This window comes from Schistocerca piceifrons, chromosome 5, assembly GCF_021461385.2.
Source record: "Schistocerca piceifrons isolate TAMUIC-IGC-003096 chromosome 5, iqSchPice1.1, whole genome shotgun sequence".
NCBI lineage: Eukaryota > Metazoa > Arthropoda > Insecta > Orthoptera > Acrididae > Schistocerca > Schistocerca piceifrons.
In genome coordinates this window covers 625,808,425-625,824,000 of record NC_060142.1, presented here as the reverse complement: position 1 = coordinate 625,824,000, position 15,576 = coordinate 625,808,425, and the positions used below count along the sequence as shown (strand labels likewise).

The 15,576-nt window shown below is 43.2% G+C and overlaps 1 protein-coding gene across 3 annotated transcripts in view; it reads right to left on the bottom strand.

The window, feature by feature from the left end:
• LOC124798606 (enhancer of mRNA-decapping protein 3) overlaps nt 1-15,576 on the bottom strand; it is a 99,531-nt gene that overhangs the window by 60,817 nt on the left and 23,138 nt on the right. For all 3 annotated transcript variants that reach the window (XM_047262082.1, XM_047262083.1, XM_047262081.1), the window contains 3 exons: nt 9,831-10,039; nt 1,142-1,290; nt 877-1,045 (listed from right to left, as the gene is read on the bottom strand). In XM_047262082.1, coding sequence (XP_047118038.1) covers nt 877-1,045; nt 1,142-1,290; nt 9,831-10,039 — 527 coding nt within the window. The remainder of the gene's footprint in view (nt 1-876; nt 1,046-1,141; nt 1,291-9,830; nt 10,040-15,576) is intronic.

Sequence of the window (15,576 nt, the reverse complement as noted above, 5' to 3'; positions counted from 1 at the left end):
ATCTCCTATCTCATCATCTGTTACTTCTTGTCCCCTTTCTATAATATTGCCTTCAAGTTACTTTCCCTTCTACAGTGATTTTATATATTCCTTCCACCTTTCCCTTCACTGTTTTCTAGCGGTTTGCCACATGGGTTCTTGGAATTCACACAGCTGCTCCTTTTTTTCTGAAGGTCTCTTTAATAGTATAGGTGGCATCCAAGTTTCCCCTAATCAGAAATGCTTTCACAACTTTCCCTCTTTTGCATTTGTCAGTCTCATTTTTTTTTTTTTTACAGTTCTGTATTCCCTTTACCCTTGTTCATTTTCTGCATATTTTTTCTCTTTTTATCAATTAAATTCAGTATTTTGTGTGTTATATAAGGATTTATGCTGAGCCTCTCCTTTCACCTATTTGATCGTAACTACCTTCACTATTACCTCTGAAAGCTACCCATTCATCTCGTCTTGTATTCCTGTACACTGTTTCTGTAAATAACGGTCTAACACTCCCTCTCAAACTCTCAACAACCTGTGCTCATTTAAAATTACCCCAGTCCCATTCCCTTAATTTCTTACCTTTCTGCCATTTCTTCAGTTTTAATCCACAGTTCATAACCAATAAATTGCAGTCGGAGTCCCTGTCTGCTGCTGTGAATCTTTTTCCAGTTAAAAAAATTATCCTGGATTTCCCTTTTTTTCATTTCAAACCTTTTTAAAGCTCTTTCTTACCACTATATAACAAGTTTTCTGAATTATCCACATCTCTTGCTTCTTTCATTTATAGCAATGATTTGTAATTAGTTTGGGTGAAACAGAGAAAGCAGAGAGATAAGCATATGGTAAGATACATGTCAAATTCTCATGAAGCCACCACATTTGGCAAAAATACATTACCTGTGACATATTCTGCCAACCCTGGTGCTGGTACTATAATTTGTCTGTATGAAGCTGGTGAGCTTTCTATAACATTTTCATAATGGCGATATTTTTGATTTCGTTTTGCAAAGTCTGCTTGTCGAATCACATCAGGCCTTTGTGATGCATTGATCTCATCATAAATTGCCTATAAATAAGAAAACAGTGGAGAGATCGTCCAAAAAAATTGTGATTTATTTCTTAACTACAAACTTTCTAAAAAAATGAAATGTTTCTTTCTCACCTTCTTATTAAATAATGCTAAATTTTTTTCAAAATCAAATTCATGGCCTAATATGTTGTCAACTGATGAGCCAAAGCAAGCTTCATCTCTTTCTGACATTTTCTGGCGAGCTCTGTCCTTTTTGCTGGGTGTTCTGCTCCCTTCATTAACTGTAATAAGTTATATTTAGAAGGAATCACATGTTAACCATTTTAAATATTCATTCATTACACTGTAATTTAGATTAAAATATGCTTTAAATGAAGTAAATTTTGCTGATTCTTTCTCATACACTAATTTGGTAAAATATTGCATGGTTTCTGTTACGTCATTCAACAACACCCAAAAGCTTCACCAACGTGGTTACTCTGAACTGCATAGAGGAACAGCAGATAACAATACAGATCGACAGACAAAATCTTCATTTTCAAAATATGAAGCAACGATACTGCTTTGTTTTATGAGGACTAACTGTAATCAAGAACTGAAGATAATACAAATAGTACAGTGAAGTTCTTTTCCAAGAATTACCAAAGGAAAAAAGTCTAAAGCCGTAGCAAAAATTTATAGGTAAATAAAACAAAACTTACAACAACAAACAATATGCAATGCTATTTCACATGAAATGAAAGCTGACACAAATGAGACTGAGTTCACTTAATTTGGCTGTGAAAGATAATAATACCAAATATAGCCAACATTACATAGGATGGTGCTGATCGATAGGGATGCGTGGAGGGGATGAGATGTGTGCATGCATGGCAGCACAGAGCAGGCAAACAAATTCCACATTACCGAACCGCGTTGCTGTGGGCAAAAATCACTTCATTTGCCTATGGTACATTGTATTATACATTCAAATCTGTAAGGGGAATAATAAATTTTAAAACCAAGTTCGATCAATCGTCTTAAGAGAAATTTTGTTTCACGACTTTATGACATTGTGTCCATCTCTGCACAGCTTTAGTCCATGTGATGTCTGAAGGTGAGAACAACTGACACAGCTTTGTGAAGATGTGAAGTACAATTTTTCTCAAAATTACAACTGTCTACCGACAAGGTCATGAAACTACTTGCAATAAATGTCATTTATTGCGATTTGGACTGTATTACAAGTAAAAATGTAATATACAACAAAATAAACTTCAACCACAAGCCGAAGTTAACATATTTGCTCAAAAACTGCTTCTACTCCATAGAATTTTTAAAAATGGCATAAGGCATATATGTGGGTACAGTAGTTCAGTGTACAAAGAATTAATGGTAGAAAAGACTAATGTAAAAAATTACTATAAAAATGGTCAGCATGGTGTTATATTTTTCGCTGTCAATGGGCATTGTGGGCGTAAATTAACTCATTCGACATGACAGTGAGAGACAGCATTTATAACCCATCGAAAAAGCAAACAATTAACCATCATCTGTGCGTAGCCCATGAGACCACTGAAAACCACTGATATCTCAAAAAGTAACTTTCCCTGTCATTTGAAGGCATTTTCTAATTTGTGCGTTGAAAGTGACAGGGATTTACCTGTGGCAATATCAGAGTTTCTGATGAATTTATCCCGCCACATTCTCATGGGTTATTAGAGCATGCAACACACTGAAAAGCTTAACTTCTCCTTGGGCAATGTGTTTAATATTATAGTCTGCATACTTCCCAGGATATAAATTCCTAATCAATAAAGGCTAGGAAGTTCTTATATACTGTGTATGCTACTGATATGTTGACAAACACATTTTTTAAACTGTGAGTCTTTAAAACTACAAAATATTACTACTTTACTTTGTTTCAAAATCTACATCATACTACCAGAGTCTGCTATCAAGAGTATGTTCGAACCACATGATCATAAATTACAATGATGGGTAAAAGATTATATCCATCTTCACCTCGCTATCGAAGTACTCTTCCTGAAGCTTTTCAGCATGCATTAGACCGTGCCCACGCTGAAGGGGGGAGGGGGGGGGGATGTGTGTCTGTTATCTTAAATGTTTTTTTTTTTTTCCTCCCACATAGTCTTTAACCTTTTCCCAAATTAATTTCATGGTACTACACTGAGAATGATATGTGGATAAATTCAAAACTGTGTGACAACACTGACATCACGGAACTTATATATATTAACAAGCTGCAGGAGTTCGGCACGAGTCTCGTTTACACTCTGTGAAATATTTAAATTTTTAAGCTAGGGCAAAATATTCATTCTCTTTGTGTTTGTACTTGCTGTTTTATAGGTAACAGTTGTATGATAATTCGCATGGTACATTACAGTGACTGACTTCGAAGCAAGGTACTGCATGAATTTTTCAGTGAACCACTTCACGAAAGTGGCTGTGTTTGTTTATGAATGGTAGTCACAGCCGTTTTTCTTACACATAAATACTAGTTCACTCTCAGTAACGAAACCAGAAGAGCCGGAATGCAGAATAATAATCGGAGAACCTATTCCTATGGGAACTTTGAAACCGCCAGTACCATCACTCATTTTCCAGCAGGTGCTCCTGGAAAGATTCTGATTCACCCACGTTTCATCAAGAAAATACTCTTTTTAACTGCCGTCTCCTTCTGTATTGCACATCTTCATAAGGGATGTAGTTAGTGCTGCACTTATGTCACTTCTTTCAACTAAAATCTCTCTTTTTAACATATTTTAAACCAATGTCTTTCAAAATTCTTTACATTGACAAAGTTTTTGTGATGTCAGGTATTCACCATCCACACAAAGTGCTTTAAAATCATCACTGTCAAAAGCACCCATCTGTGTTAAAGGTTTCTTGCAATTTCGATGCTTTCCAGGTGACACGAACCCAATTTTCCATAATGTTCCTACAGCTCTGATGCTTCTGTTTAAAGCTTATTTACAGTTCTCTTGCAGTTACCGTATGCTTCTGCAGTCCATTCTTGTGTCTTCTGATGTCAACAGTATGAGTTCTGCTTTCAAATTCACAATTGAAAGAGGTATAAATGTGGTAAATAATCCCCCTTGACTGCTTGTGAAGACAAGCATTCACAGCTATAGTGCTACAGGAAAAAAATCATAGACAGTTGAATGAATAATTTGGTTGTTGTGAAGTACGACAACAGTGCAGCATGTAGGAGACGGAGTCTCACAGTCTAGATGTAACTTGCAGCTAGCCATTTGGAAAGGGAATGAATCTTATTGGCTAACAATGGTTAATGTAGGGGGATGCACAGAACAGCAGAAAACTGGGCCGTCTTCCTACATGATGTGGACTTTAAACTGCACCCAACAAAGTATTTAAATATTATGCTGACTTTATAGTCAGCATCTTGAGCCATCCTTCTGACTAGACACAACTCTCAAAGTGTTTTCTCTGATGGACCCAATTATGCAGTTATAGTGAGGATTTACTAAAGAAGTGATAAGCAGGTAACCTCTGCCCATAAACTGACATCACTCCTGTGTTATAGGAGATTTTTTAGAGGGGAGTGGTGGTGGTGGTGATGGTGGCAGTGGGGCGGGGAGGGGGGGGGGGGCAGTGATACTATTGTACCAACTGCATCCTACTTTTATGTATGAAAACTGATCTCCATACTAGAAAGAAGAGTCACACTAACAAACTACAACTGATGAACAAAATGAACCTCAGCAGGGTGGGATGTTAGATGAGTTTGGTACAGACTCCATTCTCTGATCCCTTCTGTAACCCCCTCCCCCCGTTGTGCGTACTGCTATGCCATTCCGTCTCCCAAAGCCTGAAAACCCTGCAGTGTAAGACAGAATGTAGGTCAGCTTTGGAATGCCTATCACCAGAGGCGGTTTCCGCATCGCCTGTTTGGCCAGCCTGTCGGCAAGTTCGTAACCAGGGATTCCGAAGTGTCCTGGGGTCCACGCAAACACCACGGAATGGCAGGATTGTTCCAGGGAATAGATGGACTCCTGAATGGTTGCTATCACAGGGTGGCGAGGGTAGGGCGAGGGTAGCACTGGTTGATAGCTTGTAGGCTGCTCAATGTGACAGTACACAGGAGAAATGACTCACCAGGGCATGAGCGGATGTACTCAAGAGCACGAGATATGGCCGTCAGCTCTGCAGTGTAAACACTGAACCCAACTGGCAAGGAGTGCTGCTCAATAGGTTTTCCATGAACATATGCGAAGCCTACATGACCATCAGCCATTGAGCCGGCTTCAGAGACCCGGAACACGTCAAGAATCGAGAGGAAGTGACAGCGGAGAGCGGCAGGGTTAACGGAGTCCTTAGAGCCATGCAAAAGGTCCAGACGAAGTGGCGGCCGAGGCGTACACCATGGAGGTGTACGTGAATGGACCACAAGTAGAGGTGGTAAAAGGAAGGACTCCAGTTTGGAGAGAAGGAACCGCATGTGAACCATAATTGTTACCCTGATCTGGGCCGCCGATGCGGGAGATGGACTGCCGCGCGCGGGAAAAGGAGATGGTAATTCGGATGCTCAGGGGAACTATGAATGTGTGCTGTGTAACTGGCGAGCAGTTGCACACGTCTGATCTGCAGTGGAGGGACACCAGCCTCCACCAGTACGCTAGTCACCGGACTTGTCTTAAAAGATCCTGTCACTAATCGCACCCCTCAGTGGTGCACAGGGTCAAGTAAATGCAATGCTGAAGGTGCTGCCAAACCATAAACCACACTCCCATAGTCCATTCAGAAAGGGCTCTGTAGAGCTGCAGCAGCATAGAGCGATCTGCAACCCAATTCGTGTTGCTCAGGCAACAGAGGGCATTGAGGAGCTGCCAACATTTCTGCTTAAGCTGATGAAGATGAGGGAGCCAAGTCAATCGAGTGCTGAAAACCAGTCCTAGGAATTGATATGTCTCAACTACAGTGAGTGAATCGTCATTAAGGTAAAGTGCTGGTTCTGGATAAACGGTACTGTGCCGACAGAAGTGCATGACACACGACTTTGCAGCTGAAAAGTGGAAGCTGTGGGCTAGAGCCCATAACTGGGCCTTGTGGATGGCTCCTTGGAGGCGCCGCTCAGCAACAACAGTACTGGAGCAGCAGTATGAAATGTATAAGTCATCTGCATACAGAGAAGGTGAGAGAGAGGGCCCAACAGCTGCTGCTACACCATTAATGGCCACTAAAAATAGAGAGAGACTCAATACAGAGCCCTGCGGGACTCCATTCTCCTGGATATGAATGGAACTATGGGAGTCACCAACTTTGACATGGAGAGTACAGAACGACAGGAAGTTTTGGATAAAAATCGGGAATTGTCCCCGGAGACCAATTAGGTGTTGCCGTCTGGAAAAGGCTGTTCGGATGGCAGACTCGATGGACACAAGATTATCAGTGGTAGAGCGACCCTGGCGGAAGCCACCCTTGTCATGGAGCCAGCAAGCCACGTGACTCCAGGACCCAACCCAACCGCCGATATACCATATGTTTCAGCAGCTTACAAAGAACGTTGGTGAGGCTGCTGGGCCAATAGCTATCCACATCAAGCGGGTTTTTACTGGGTTTAAGCACCGGTTAAAAGTTCCCCAGTCCGCCTGATGCTGGGGCAGTGACAGGAAGTGGTCACTACCACTCAGGTCGTCATGTGTTCTCCAGTGGATAGATGGGAGAAGCCCTGGGCTGCAAATTGAAATCAAAGGCCGAGTAACTACCATGAGCCACACTGAAATGTGTGGCAGCCCCAGTATTTAAGAGGCAGAGGTCGAATTGCGACGGTAAAGTTTCGATATCTCTGCCTCGGCCAGTAAACATGGTACCACCCCACAAGGGGTTATGGGCATTAAAATCTTCCAGAAGTAGGAAAGGGGTACTGCACCATCTGGACAAAGACATACATTGCTGACAGTCATTTCCTGTGCCATCCTTATTCTGACAGCCACAACTTCAAGAGGGGTTTAAAGGGGCACATGTTCACTACAGACCGAGTTTAGGACATAAACGACAACTCCACCTGACACTCGATTATAGTTTCTATGGTTCCTGTAATATACCTTATAGCCACAGAGGGCAGCGGTCCGCATTGCCGGGAACCAGGTTTCCTGGAGGGCAACGCAGATAGCAGGTGTAAAGCTCAACAGTTGCCATAGCTCAGCCAGGCAGTGGAATAAACCGCCGCAATTCCACTGGAGGATGACATCGTGAGACTGGGAAGGCATGGAACATTCAATGAGGCAGTTTACGCCTTAGAGTCATCTGCTGCCACCGATTTATTGCCTGAGCAGTCTATATCCATTGTGTCTGAGGGTCTGGTGAGATCTAGGTCCTCAGAGGACGCCAAAGTCTCCACCACATCCTCAGCCGCAGAGCTTGTATGTAGTGGTGGTGTGGGTGCCACCGCAATTTCCTTGGTCTTAGTGGTTTTCTTTTTGGATTTCTCTCGTTGCTCCTTGGGTTTCCCTGGCTGTGAGGACTTCACTGGCTCAGTCTCCAGGACTGAGGATGAGCTCTTCAGCCACTGGCGGGTGTCGTCTTTCCCACTAGAAGAAACCTGAGAAGGGAGTGACCCCAAGGGACCCCTTCCTAGCAAGAGAAGCCCAAGAAGACTTACGCTTCTACGGTTTAGAAGTGGGGATGGACATCCCTGATGGTTTGGGGGGTGAGGGGGGGGGGGGGGTGTTCCTCCTGAAGTAGGTGTTGCAGGAGCAACAGGGAGGGAAATGCCCCCCACCATCAAGGGTGCATGCATAGTCTTCCGGCTCTGAGAGGTGACCTGAGTTGGCAGCGCTGATGGTGCCAGAACTGTTGTATCAGCGGTGTAAGATGATGTCATCAGCAAAAGATGCAGGCGTTCAAATTTTCTCTTAGCCTCAGTGTAGGTCAGTCTGTCCAGGGTCTTGTGCTCCATGATTTTCCTTTCTTTCTGGAGAATCCTGCATTCAGGCGAGCAAGGCAAATGGTGCTCTCTGCAGTTGACACAGATGGGAGGTGGGGCACATGGAGTATTGGAATGTGATGGGCGTCCGCAATCTTGGCATGTGATGCTGGAAGTACAGCGGGAAGGCATATGGCCGAACTTCCAGCACTTAAAGCACCGCATCGGGGGAGGGATATAGGGCTTTACATCACACCGGTAGACCATCACCTTGACCATCTCGGGCAATGTATCACCCTCAAAGACCAAGAGGAAGGCATTGGAGACAACCTGATTATCCTTCGGATCCTGGTGGACACGCCAGATGAAATTTACACCTTGCTGCTCTAAATTGATGTGCAGCTCATTGTCGGACTGCAAAAGGAAGTCTCTGTGAAATATGATACCCTGGACCATATTTAAGCTCTTATGGGACGTGATGGTTACAGAAACATCCCCCCGCTTGCCACAAGCAAGTAACTCCCGTGACTGGGCAGAGGATGCTGTTTTGATCAAGACTGACCCACATCTCATTTTGGACAAGCCCTCCACCTCCCCAAACTTGTCCTCTAAATGCTCAACAAAAAATTGAGGCTTCATCGTCATGAACGATTCCCCATCATCTCTCAAAGACAAAGATACAAGGTACCGGAGCGAATAACATCCGCTGCCATCCTTAGCCTGACGTTCCTCCCATGGCGTGGCCAGGGAGGGGAACGATTTGGGGTCGTACTTCTGTGCGTTGAATTGAGCTTGTGATCGCTTAGAGACTGCTGGTGTTTTACCACCAGCAGGAGATGATGGACTATGCTTCATTGCGTGTAATCTGCCCTGATACCACCCACTACGATCAGGGGCCCTCTCCACAGGTGCCACCCAGCCTCAGCAAAGGCCACCTGGCAGGATGGCCATTGCAGGGAGTCCCGATGCCCCAGGGGGATGGGCATCTACCTCTTGGCATACATGGGGAGTTAACGGCGCAGGCATCAGCAGAGTGATCCCTGTGTGCTCAGGGGGCTACAACCAACAGGGTACATGATGGCCCCACCACAACAGACTGGCTACCGTGCTGGATATGGGGTGCAAAGAAGTCCATGGTCATCGTCGATGCAGAAATCGACACTGCATAGTGCATGGTGGAAAATGCACCCAGGAAGGTGTCCTTGCCCAAGAGATGGAGAACGGGCAGGACTGCAATGTGACGTGGAGAAAGTGGGCTAAAGATCTCAATGCACGATGGACATGATGCACCTTGTAAGGCACTCTTACCCAACTGGCTGGCTTTTCAGGAAAATTTTGAAGAATGGAGGTCAAACCCTACAGGGGACCATGACACAAAGGCCGAAATGTGTGAAACTCCTTTTAGGCACCTCGTACGACAGGCAGGAATACCTTGGGCCTATTCCAACCCCCGGACCTGCAGGGGGATACTGAAGTCTTATGACGATTTCTAACACCCTGGAACGATTGGAATGACATATGCTTACGAAATAAATGTACCAACAAAATGCCAGAACTTAATTATACCAGGCACAGCTGAACAAGATCATAACTAGAGGTGCAAGGTCCTTTTTTTGACAGGCTGGCTTATCTTGTAATGGAACATTAATTTGAAATCATTTTAAGAATAAACAAACTATGGTTGACAATCTAGAAACACAAGTTGCTTATTATTAATGGTAAGCCTACATAGTAATTAATGTAAGCAGGGGTAGTTAATTACAACTGCCCATCAAGAGATTTGCATCCCTGAGCAATTCCCATCATGAGAGAAATAAAAGAATACAATATTTTGAACGAAAATATATTTTAGACTGTATCAGAAATGCAGAAACATGAAGCGTTTCAAATTCAAGATTCACTAAGACTCCAGAAACAACAGAGATATCTCACCAGTGTTCTGGCGTATGCCAGAATCATCTGCAAGTTTACGTGGTGATTCACGGAGTTGAGAAGTTTTTGTAGTCGCCAAACTTTCACTCATGGAACGTCCTGGTCGTTTTGCAATTGGTTTTGTTACAGTAACAACACTTTGTGAGGATCCTAGTGATTCCACATCATCAACAGCTGATATAATTTTCAGGCTCTTAATATCAATAGCTCTGCAACACAGTTTTTAAATATAATATTAGTTCCACTATTATATACAGTAACTTCACTTAGCTGTTAGAAAAACATTCTCAATTTTGTTAAGTAACACACCGTGAACAAAACATACAAGTTCAGTTTTTATAAATATCATGAAAGTTAAGTATACAGAAAACACACATCTTATTTAATATTGGACAACATACTGTGTATGTGGCCACATCTGTGAAAGATTTGGCAAATTCCTTGCATGTTCAGAGAACATATTTTGACATCATCTGCAAAATTATATTTATAAATCAGTTCCATTAATAGACAGTGCTAAAAAATCCAATATCAATATAGTACACACATATAAAAAAAGATAATAAATGTCCTTGAGCACCTTAAAACCTTCTCCCCCATTTACTCGAGCCCTTTTGATTAAGTGCACCATCATCCTGCATGGTGACCTCTTCCTCACTGATAATTTCATAAGAATGTGTGTCACCTCTATTTCACCTATGTGGTGGTGCCCCTTCAATAGCAGCTCTTTTGGAAGCTCTTTGCCCTGACCTGAACAATCCCACCCCATTTAACCCTCTTGTCAGAGCATCTACACAAACCTGTTCATGATGCATACATATACCGAAGCTCTGCCATGACCTTTCCTTTGGACCAAAGGCTCAGCCTCATACTTTTTGATGGATTTTTTGGTTCAATACTCCTCTGTATTTACTGCTGGAAGATTGACAACAACATTGGTTACGCCTTTGAACAATGTGGTGGTCACCAACAACACTTCATACTGTAAGAATGCAGCACTTTTACGACAGGATTAATGACCAGTATCCAAGTACTTATTATGCTTACATTTAAATTCTCAGGAATTTCCTGATCTGTGGTGATTCTAAGCAGTCTACTTGTCATAAACCAATGCTTTCTTCAGACCCATTTGGCCATATACAATCTTCTTTCTGGCCTCCATGGTACTGGTAGCATGATTTTCTTTCTGGACCTCAAGACATATAGATATTCCTGGGAATAAGCTTGCTGTTGGTTGGTTAGCGAATGAGGTTACCATGAGGGAAACTGGAGGTGGGGATACCAGGAGCTGATTTACAGTTAACACTTAGTCTTCAGCTTTTGGAGGCCTGGAACAGGGACAGGCAAGCCATGGCAGCTATGAAGAAGTTAAGAGGAATATAAGTGTCAACAGCTACTTGGCAGTCTTCCCTTTGCCCTTCCCAAAGAGAATCTACTATCCTTTGCTGGATCCATATTGGTGCCACCTGGCTAACTCATGCTCACGTCTTCAGATGAGAGGACCCAATCTGTTGTTATTGTTACACCCTGCTGTCAGTGGTCCATATACTTTTTAGTGACCAATTTTGTTGCTGTACAATGTATACTAAATCATGTCATGGGTCTAGTTTCACATTTTATTCAAGTGTTTGGTTAATTTATCATCATCCAAAGTTTTCTTAGGCAGCAACTGGGGTGCTAGTAGTCAGCTGCAGAAGCTGGCCTGTCGTGAGTCAAGATCCAAGGGGCTTTCAGCTATTTTTGATCGGCAAACCTCTCTAACCTCCCTACATTTTATTGCTTCTTTATCTATATTTTTACCTGGTTCTGCATTTCAGATGAAACTGCAAATGATTGAATTGATTGTCCACACTTTTCTCTTGCTAATGTCCTTCTGCCTTTCATTATTTAGCGAGGAATGGACAGATTACCTTTAATTTTGTTTTGTTTTCAACCATTCTAATCAATAAACCAGTTCACACAGAATTATCTCCAATGGATGCAGTTAAATTGGTAAACCATGTGTGATTTAGCAGGATGCCCTGTCTTTGACATGATTACAAATGCCTGCGATAGCTAGAACAAGAAGTGGTAGCCATATGTGTGGGACAGGTTTTGCACCTTTACCCCTTCACAGGAGTTGGGAATGGGAGAGACGTAGAAATTAGGGAAAATGTTGCATAGATAAAGTGAGAGGCAGAATACCATTTAGAAGGTGTGTGAAGGATATTGAGGGGGGTTTTCCTCATTTCAAGCCATGCAGAGTAATAGTCAAAGCCATTCAAAGCCATTGCAGAGAACATGATCCGGTTTTTCCAGTACTGGATAGTAGTGAGTGATGGGGGAATTTATTTGTGGCAGGACAGCAGATGGGTATGAAGCTTGTTGGGTGCGATTCCTTTTGGGCAAAAGCCATCCTTATATTGGATTCCAGGTGAGTCAAATGGTCAGTTGGGGACAACTACTACCAAAATCCACAGTGGGAGTTGGACAAAAGGGTTAGTATGAATGTTTCCATATAAGAGACTATCGGAAACACTAGTTGCTGCCTGGTGGGCATAGATACAACACAACTTGGCCCTTACCTATGAATAAGAGGTAAAGCACCTTATGGTGTTTTATGAGACAGTCTGCCTTAGCATACAGACATTTAAAGGTAATAAGCTTTCCTATGACAGGAGATTCTTATGTTGGAGTTCTACCTGTTATCTTTGACAATCCTGATGATTTTCTAAGACACTCATGGGACTAGTTCTAATTAGGAGTTTGCAGGTGAACTTTTAGTACTGTGGTAGTTGTATCTTCGGGTGCACAGGCAATAAAAATAGGATGATACGTGTGATGACTTGTTTCATTAGCAATCACTTAGTAGCAGGTTAACCACCTTTCGATACATTAGTTCCCTATTTGAAGAGGGATAGTACATTACAGACAGTAAAATCTGTAGTTTTACATATGCAACAGTCAAAGCCTCTAACACAGTATTGAGTACTACTGGTTAACTAAAAATGTCCAAAAATGTCAATGTACAGACACCACCATTATTACCTTTGCTCAATGTCACAGGGAAAGACTACTGCTCCGAGAACAGATCAGGAAAAACATTCCAAGATCTTTATACCATGCTAAATGAAATTTTTGTCACAATGTACTCCCGTGCACACCATTCGCTATGTTCAAACATGTAGCACAAAATCACTCCATATACTTCCTCACACTTCTCCACATATAAGATATTATTTGCAACATTTTGAGGAACATTAGACATTAATGCCTGCGATAGTGACCTTGGGCACCAGAATGATCACAAAAACTGAGATACACTGCCAATAACAGATTGTTGTGTTGTCAATTACCTATGTACCCAAACTGCAATAGAACTGACTGACTGATTCAGGGGCAGGGGAGGGGTTGGGGGGTTGGGGGGTTGGGGGTGTTATGGGACTGAACAGTGAGGCCATCAGTCCCACAATTCTAAAGTTATGTGCATAGAGACGTCTGTGAAAAGTGGGTGGATCCAGACAGAGGGGTTAAACTATAAAGCAAGGCAGCTAAAAACACACACAGTAGAAGGCATAAAAGATTAAGTCACATCTAAAAACTGGAAAAACAGATGGATAAAATAGTGGTCTTTGCAGGGGGGAGTGGTCATGGGTCCCAGACCCAGAAAACACTAAAAGAGATCCCAACCACAACTGCCCACCCCTGCTCCAGGAGAAAAAAAAAAAAAGAGAGAGAGAGAGAGAGAGAGAGAGAGAGAGAGAGAGAGAGAGAGAGAGAGAGAGAGAGAGGAGAAGAAGAAGAAGAAGAAACTGAAAATGAAAACCACTTTCATGAAGGAAACTGAGGACCAGTTCAACCATTCATGAATCATCTGCTAGTATTAAAGACAAGGAATTTGGAAGGCTATACTTAGTATGAAGGACCAAAAGAAGGGAACATTCCACTACCATATGGGATACTGTCAGTCTGGCTCCACAACCACATTTTGGGGGTAGCTTGCTACACAAGAGAAAACAATGGAAGAGCCTAGTGTGACCGTTATGTAGACAGCATAACACAATGGACTCCTCCTGAAACAAGTGCACGGAAGAGTGCCAAACTGCAGTAGTCTCCTCGATTTTGCTGAGTTTATTTCTGAGATCAGCAGCACATTACATGTCATTCCACTTTTGGTCTAAAGGAAATTTATTTGAATGTGCATATCTGCTCCTGGAATCATGAAAGGTAAGGGGGGTAAGTATCTGCCTCTCTAGCAAAATAGTACGCCAGTTCATCAGCTGGGAGGCCCACATGACTGGGGACCCAAAGACAGACAACAGAGCATGAGGCATGGCCAAGGGCAAAGAAAGAAGGTCACGGATAACAGAGACTACAGGGTGATGAGAGTAGCATCAGTCTATAGCCTGCAGGCTGCTCACTGGGTTGGTACACACTGAAACACCATGGAGGGAGGCCTGCATACTAAAATGGAGGACCCTGTTAATGGCTAGCAACTCTGCTGTTAACACATTACTTGATCCCGGCAATAAATGGTGTTCCATGCCAGGAGAGACAAAAGCATATCCCGTCTTATCTATCATTTTAGAACCATCATGTAGAAGATGGTAGCAGTCTTGAACTCATCAAGTATGGAATGTAAATGACGCTGGAATACCATGGGGGCGACAGAGACCTCAGGACTCTGGAATAAGTCGACCCTTATCTGTGGTCAAGGCACCATCCCAAGGGGGCATGGGAAGAAACACACAGGGCAGTTTCCAGGGAGTGGAGATGAAGATGGAGATCCCGATGGAGGGAAGTGAGATGCATTCCAACCCAGCAACCCCATCCAAGGATGGGTATCACGAGGGATACATCCCTCATTTCCAAAGAGGATGGGGTACACGGGATGGTCAGGGAACCGTCGAATGGCGATTGCTTAAGAAACCAGGAGATGGCTCAGTTGTATTTGCAGAGGGGGAATGCCCGCTTCTGCGAGGAGGCTGTTGACGGGACTAGTGCAAAAGGCACCGACAGCCACCCACACCCCATGGTTATGAACGGGGTCAAGTAGTTTCAGAGTGGAAGGAGCTGCTGAACCATAAACCTAACAACCGTAATCTAATCTGGACAAAACCAGAGCATGGTAGAGAAGGAAGAAGAGTAGCACAGTCTGCATCCCAAGATGTTTGAGCCAGGAGGCAGAGAGCATTAAGCTTCTGCCTGCATGTAGTCTTCAGGTGGCAAATGAGGCAGCCGAGTCAGCTTTTTGTCAAAAAGAAGGCCCAAGAAATGGAACTGTGCTACAGAATCTAGATGCTGGTCAGCTAAAAAAAGTTCTGGATTGGGGAGTACTGTGGGTCAACAGCAAAAATGTATAACCCACACTTTGGATGGAGAAAACTGGAAGTCAGAGGCCCATCAGATGGCGCCATAGAGCTGGTGTTCAGCAGATGTTACCAAGTGGGAGCTGCACCAGATTGGTAACCAGAGGCCCCAGGAAAGGTTCAAGCCCATTGATGGCAATGGGAAAGAATGTGACACTTAACACAGAACCCTGTGGGAAATCGTTCTCTTGGGTCTGAGGGGTGTGGAGTGAGGTGCCAATTCGAACCTGGAAGAGCCAGTGGGATAAAAACTCTTAGATAAAAAATAAAGTGTTTCCAAAAGCCCCAGACATAGAGGGTAACTAAAATGTGATGGTGCCAAGCTGTGTCGTATGCCTTACGTAGGCCAAAGAAGACTGCGACAAAGCGTCGGCGGTTAGTAAATGTCTGTTCGATAG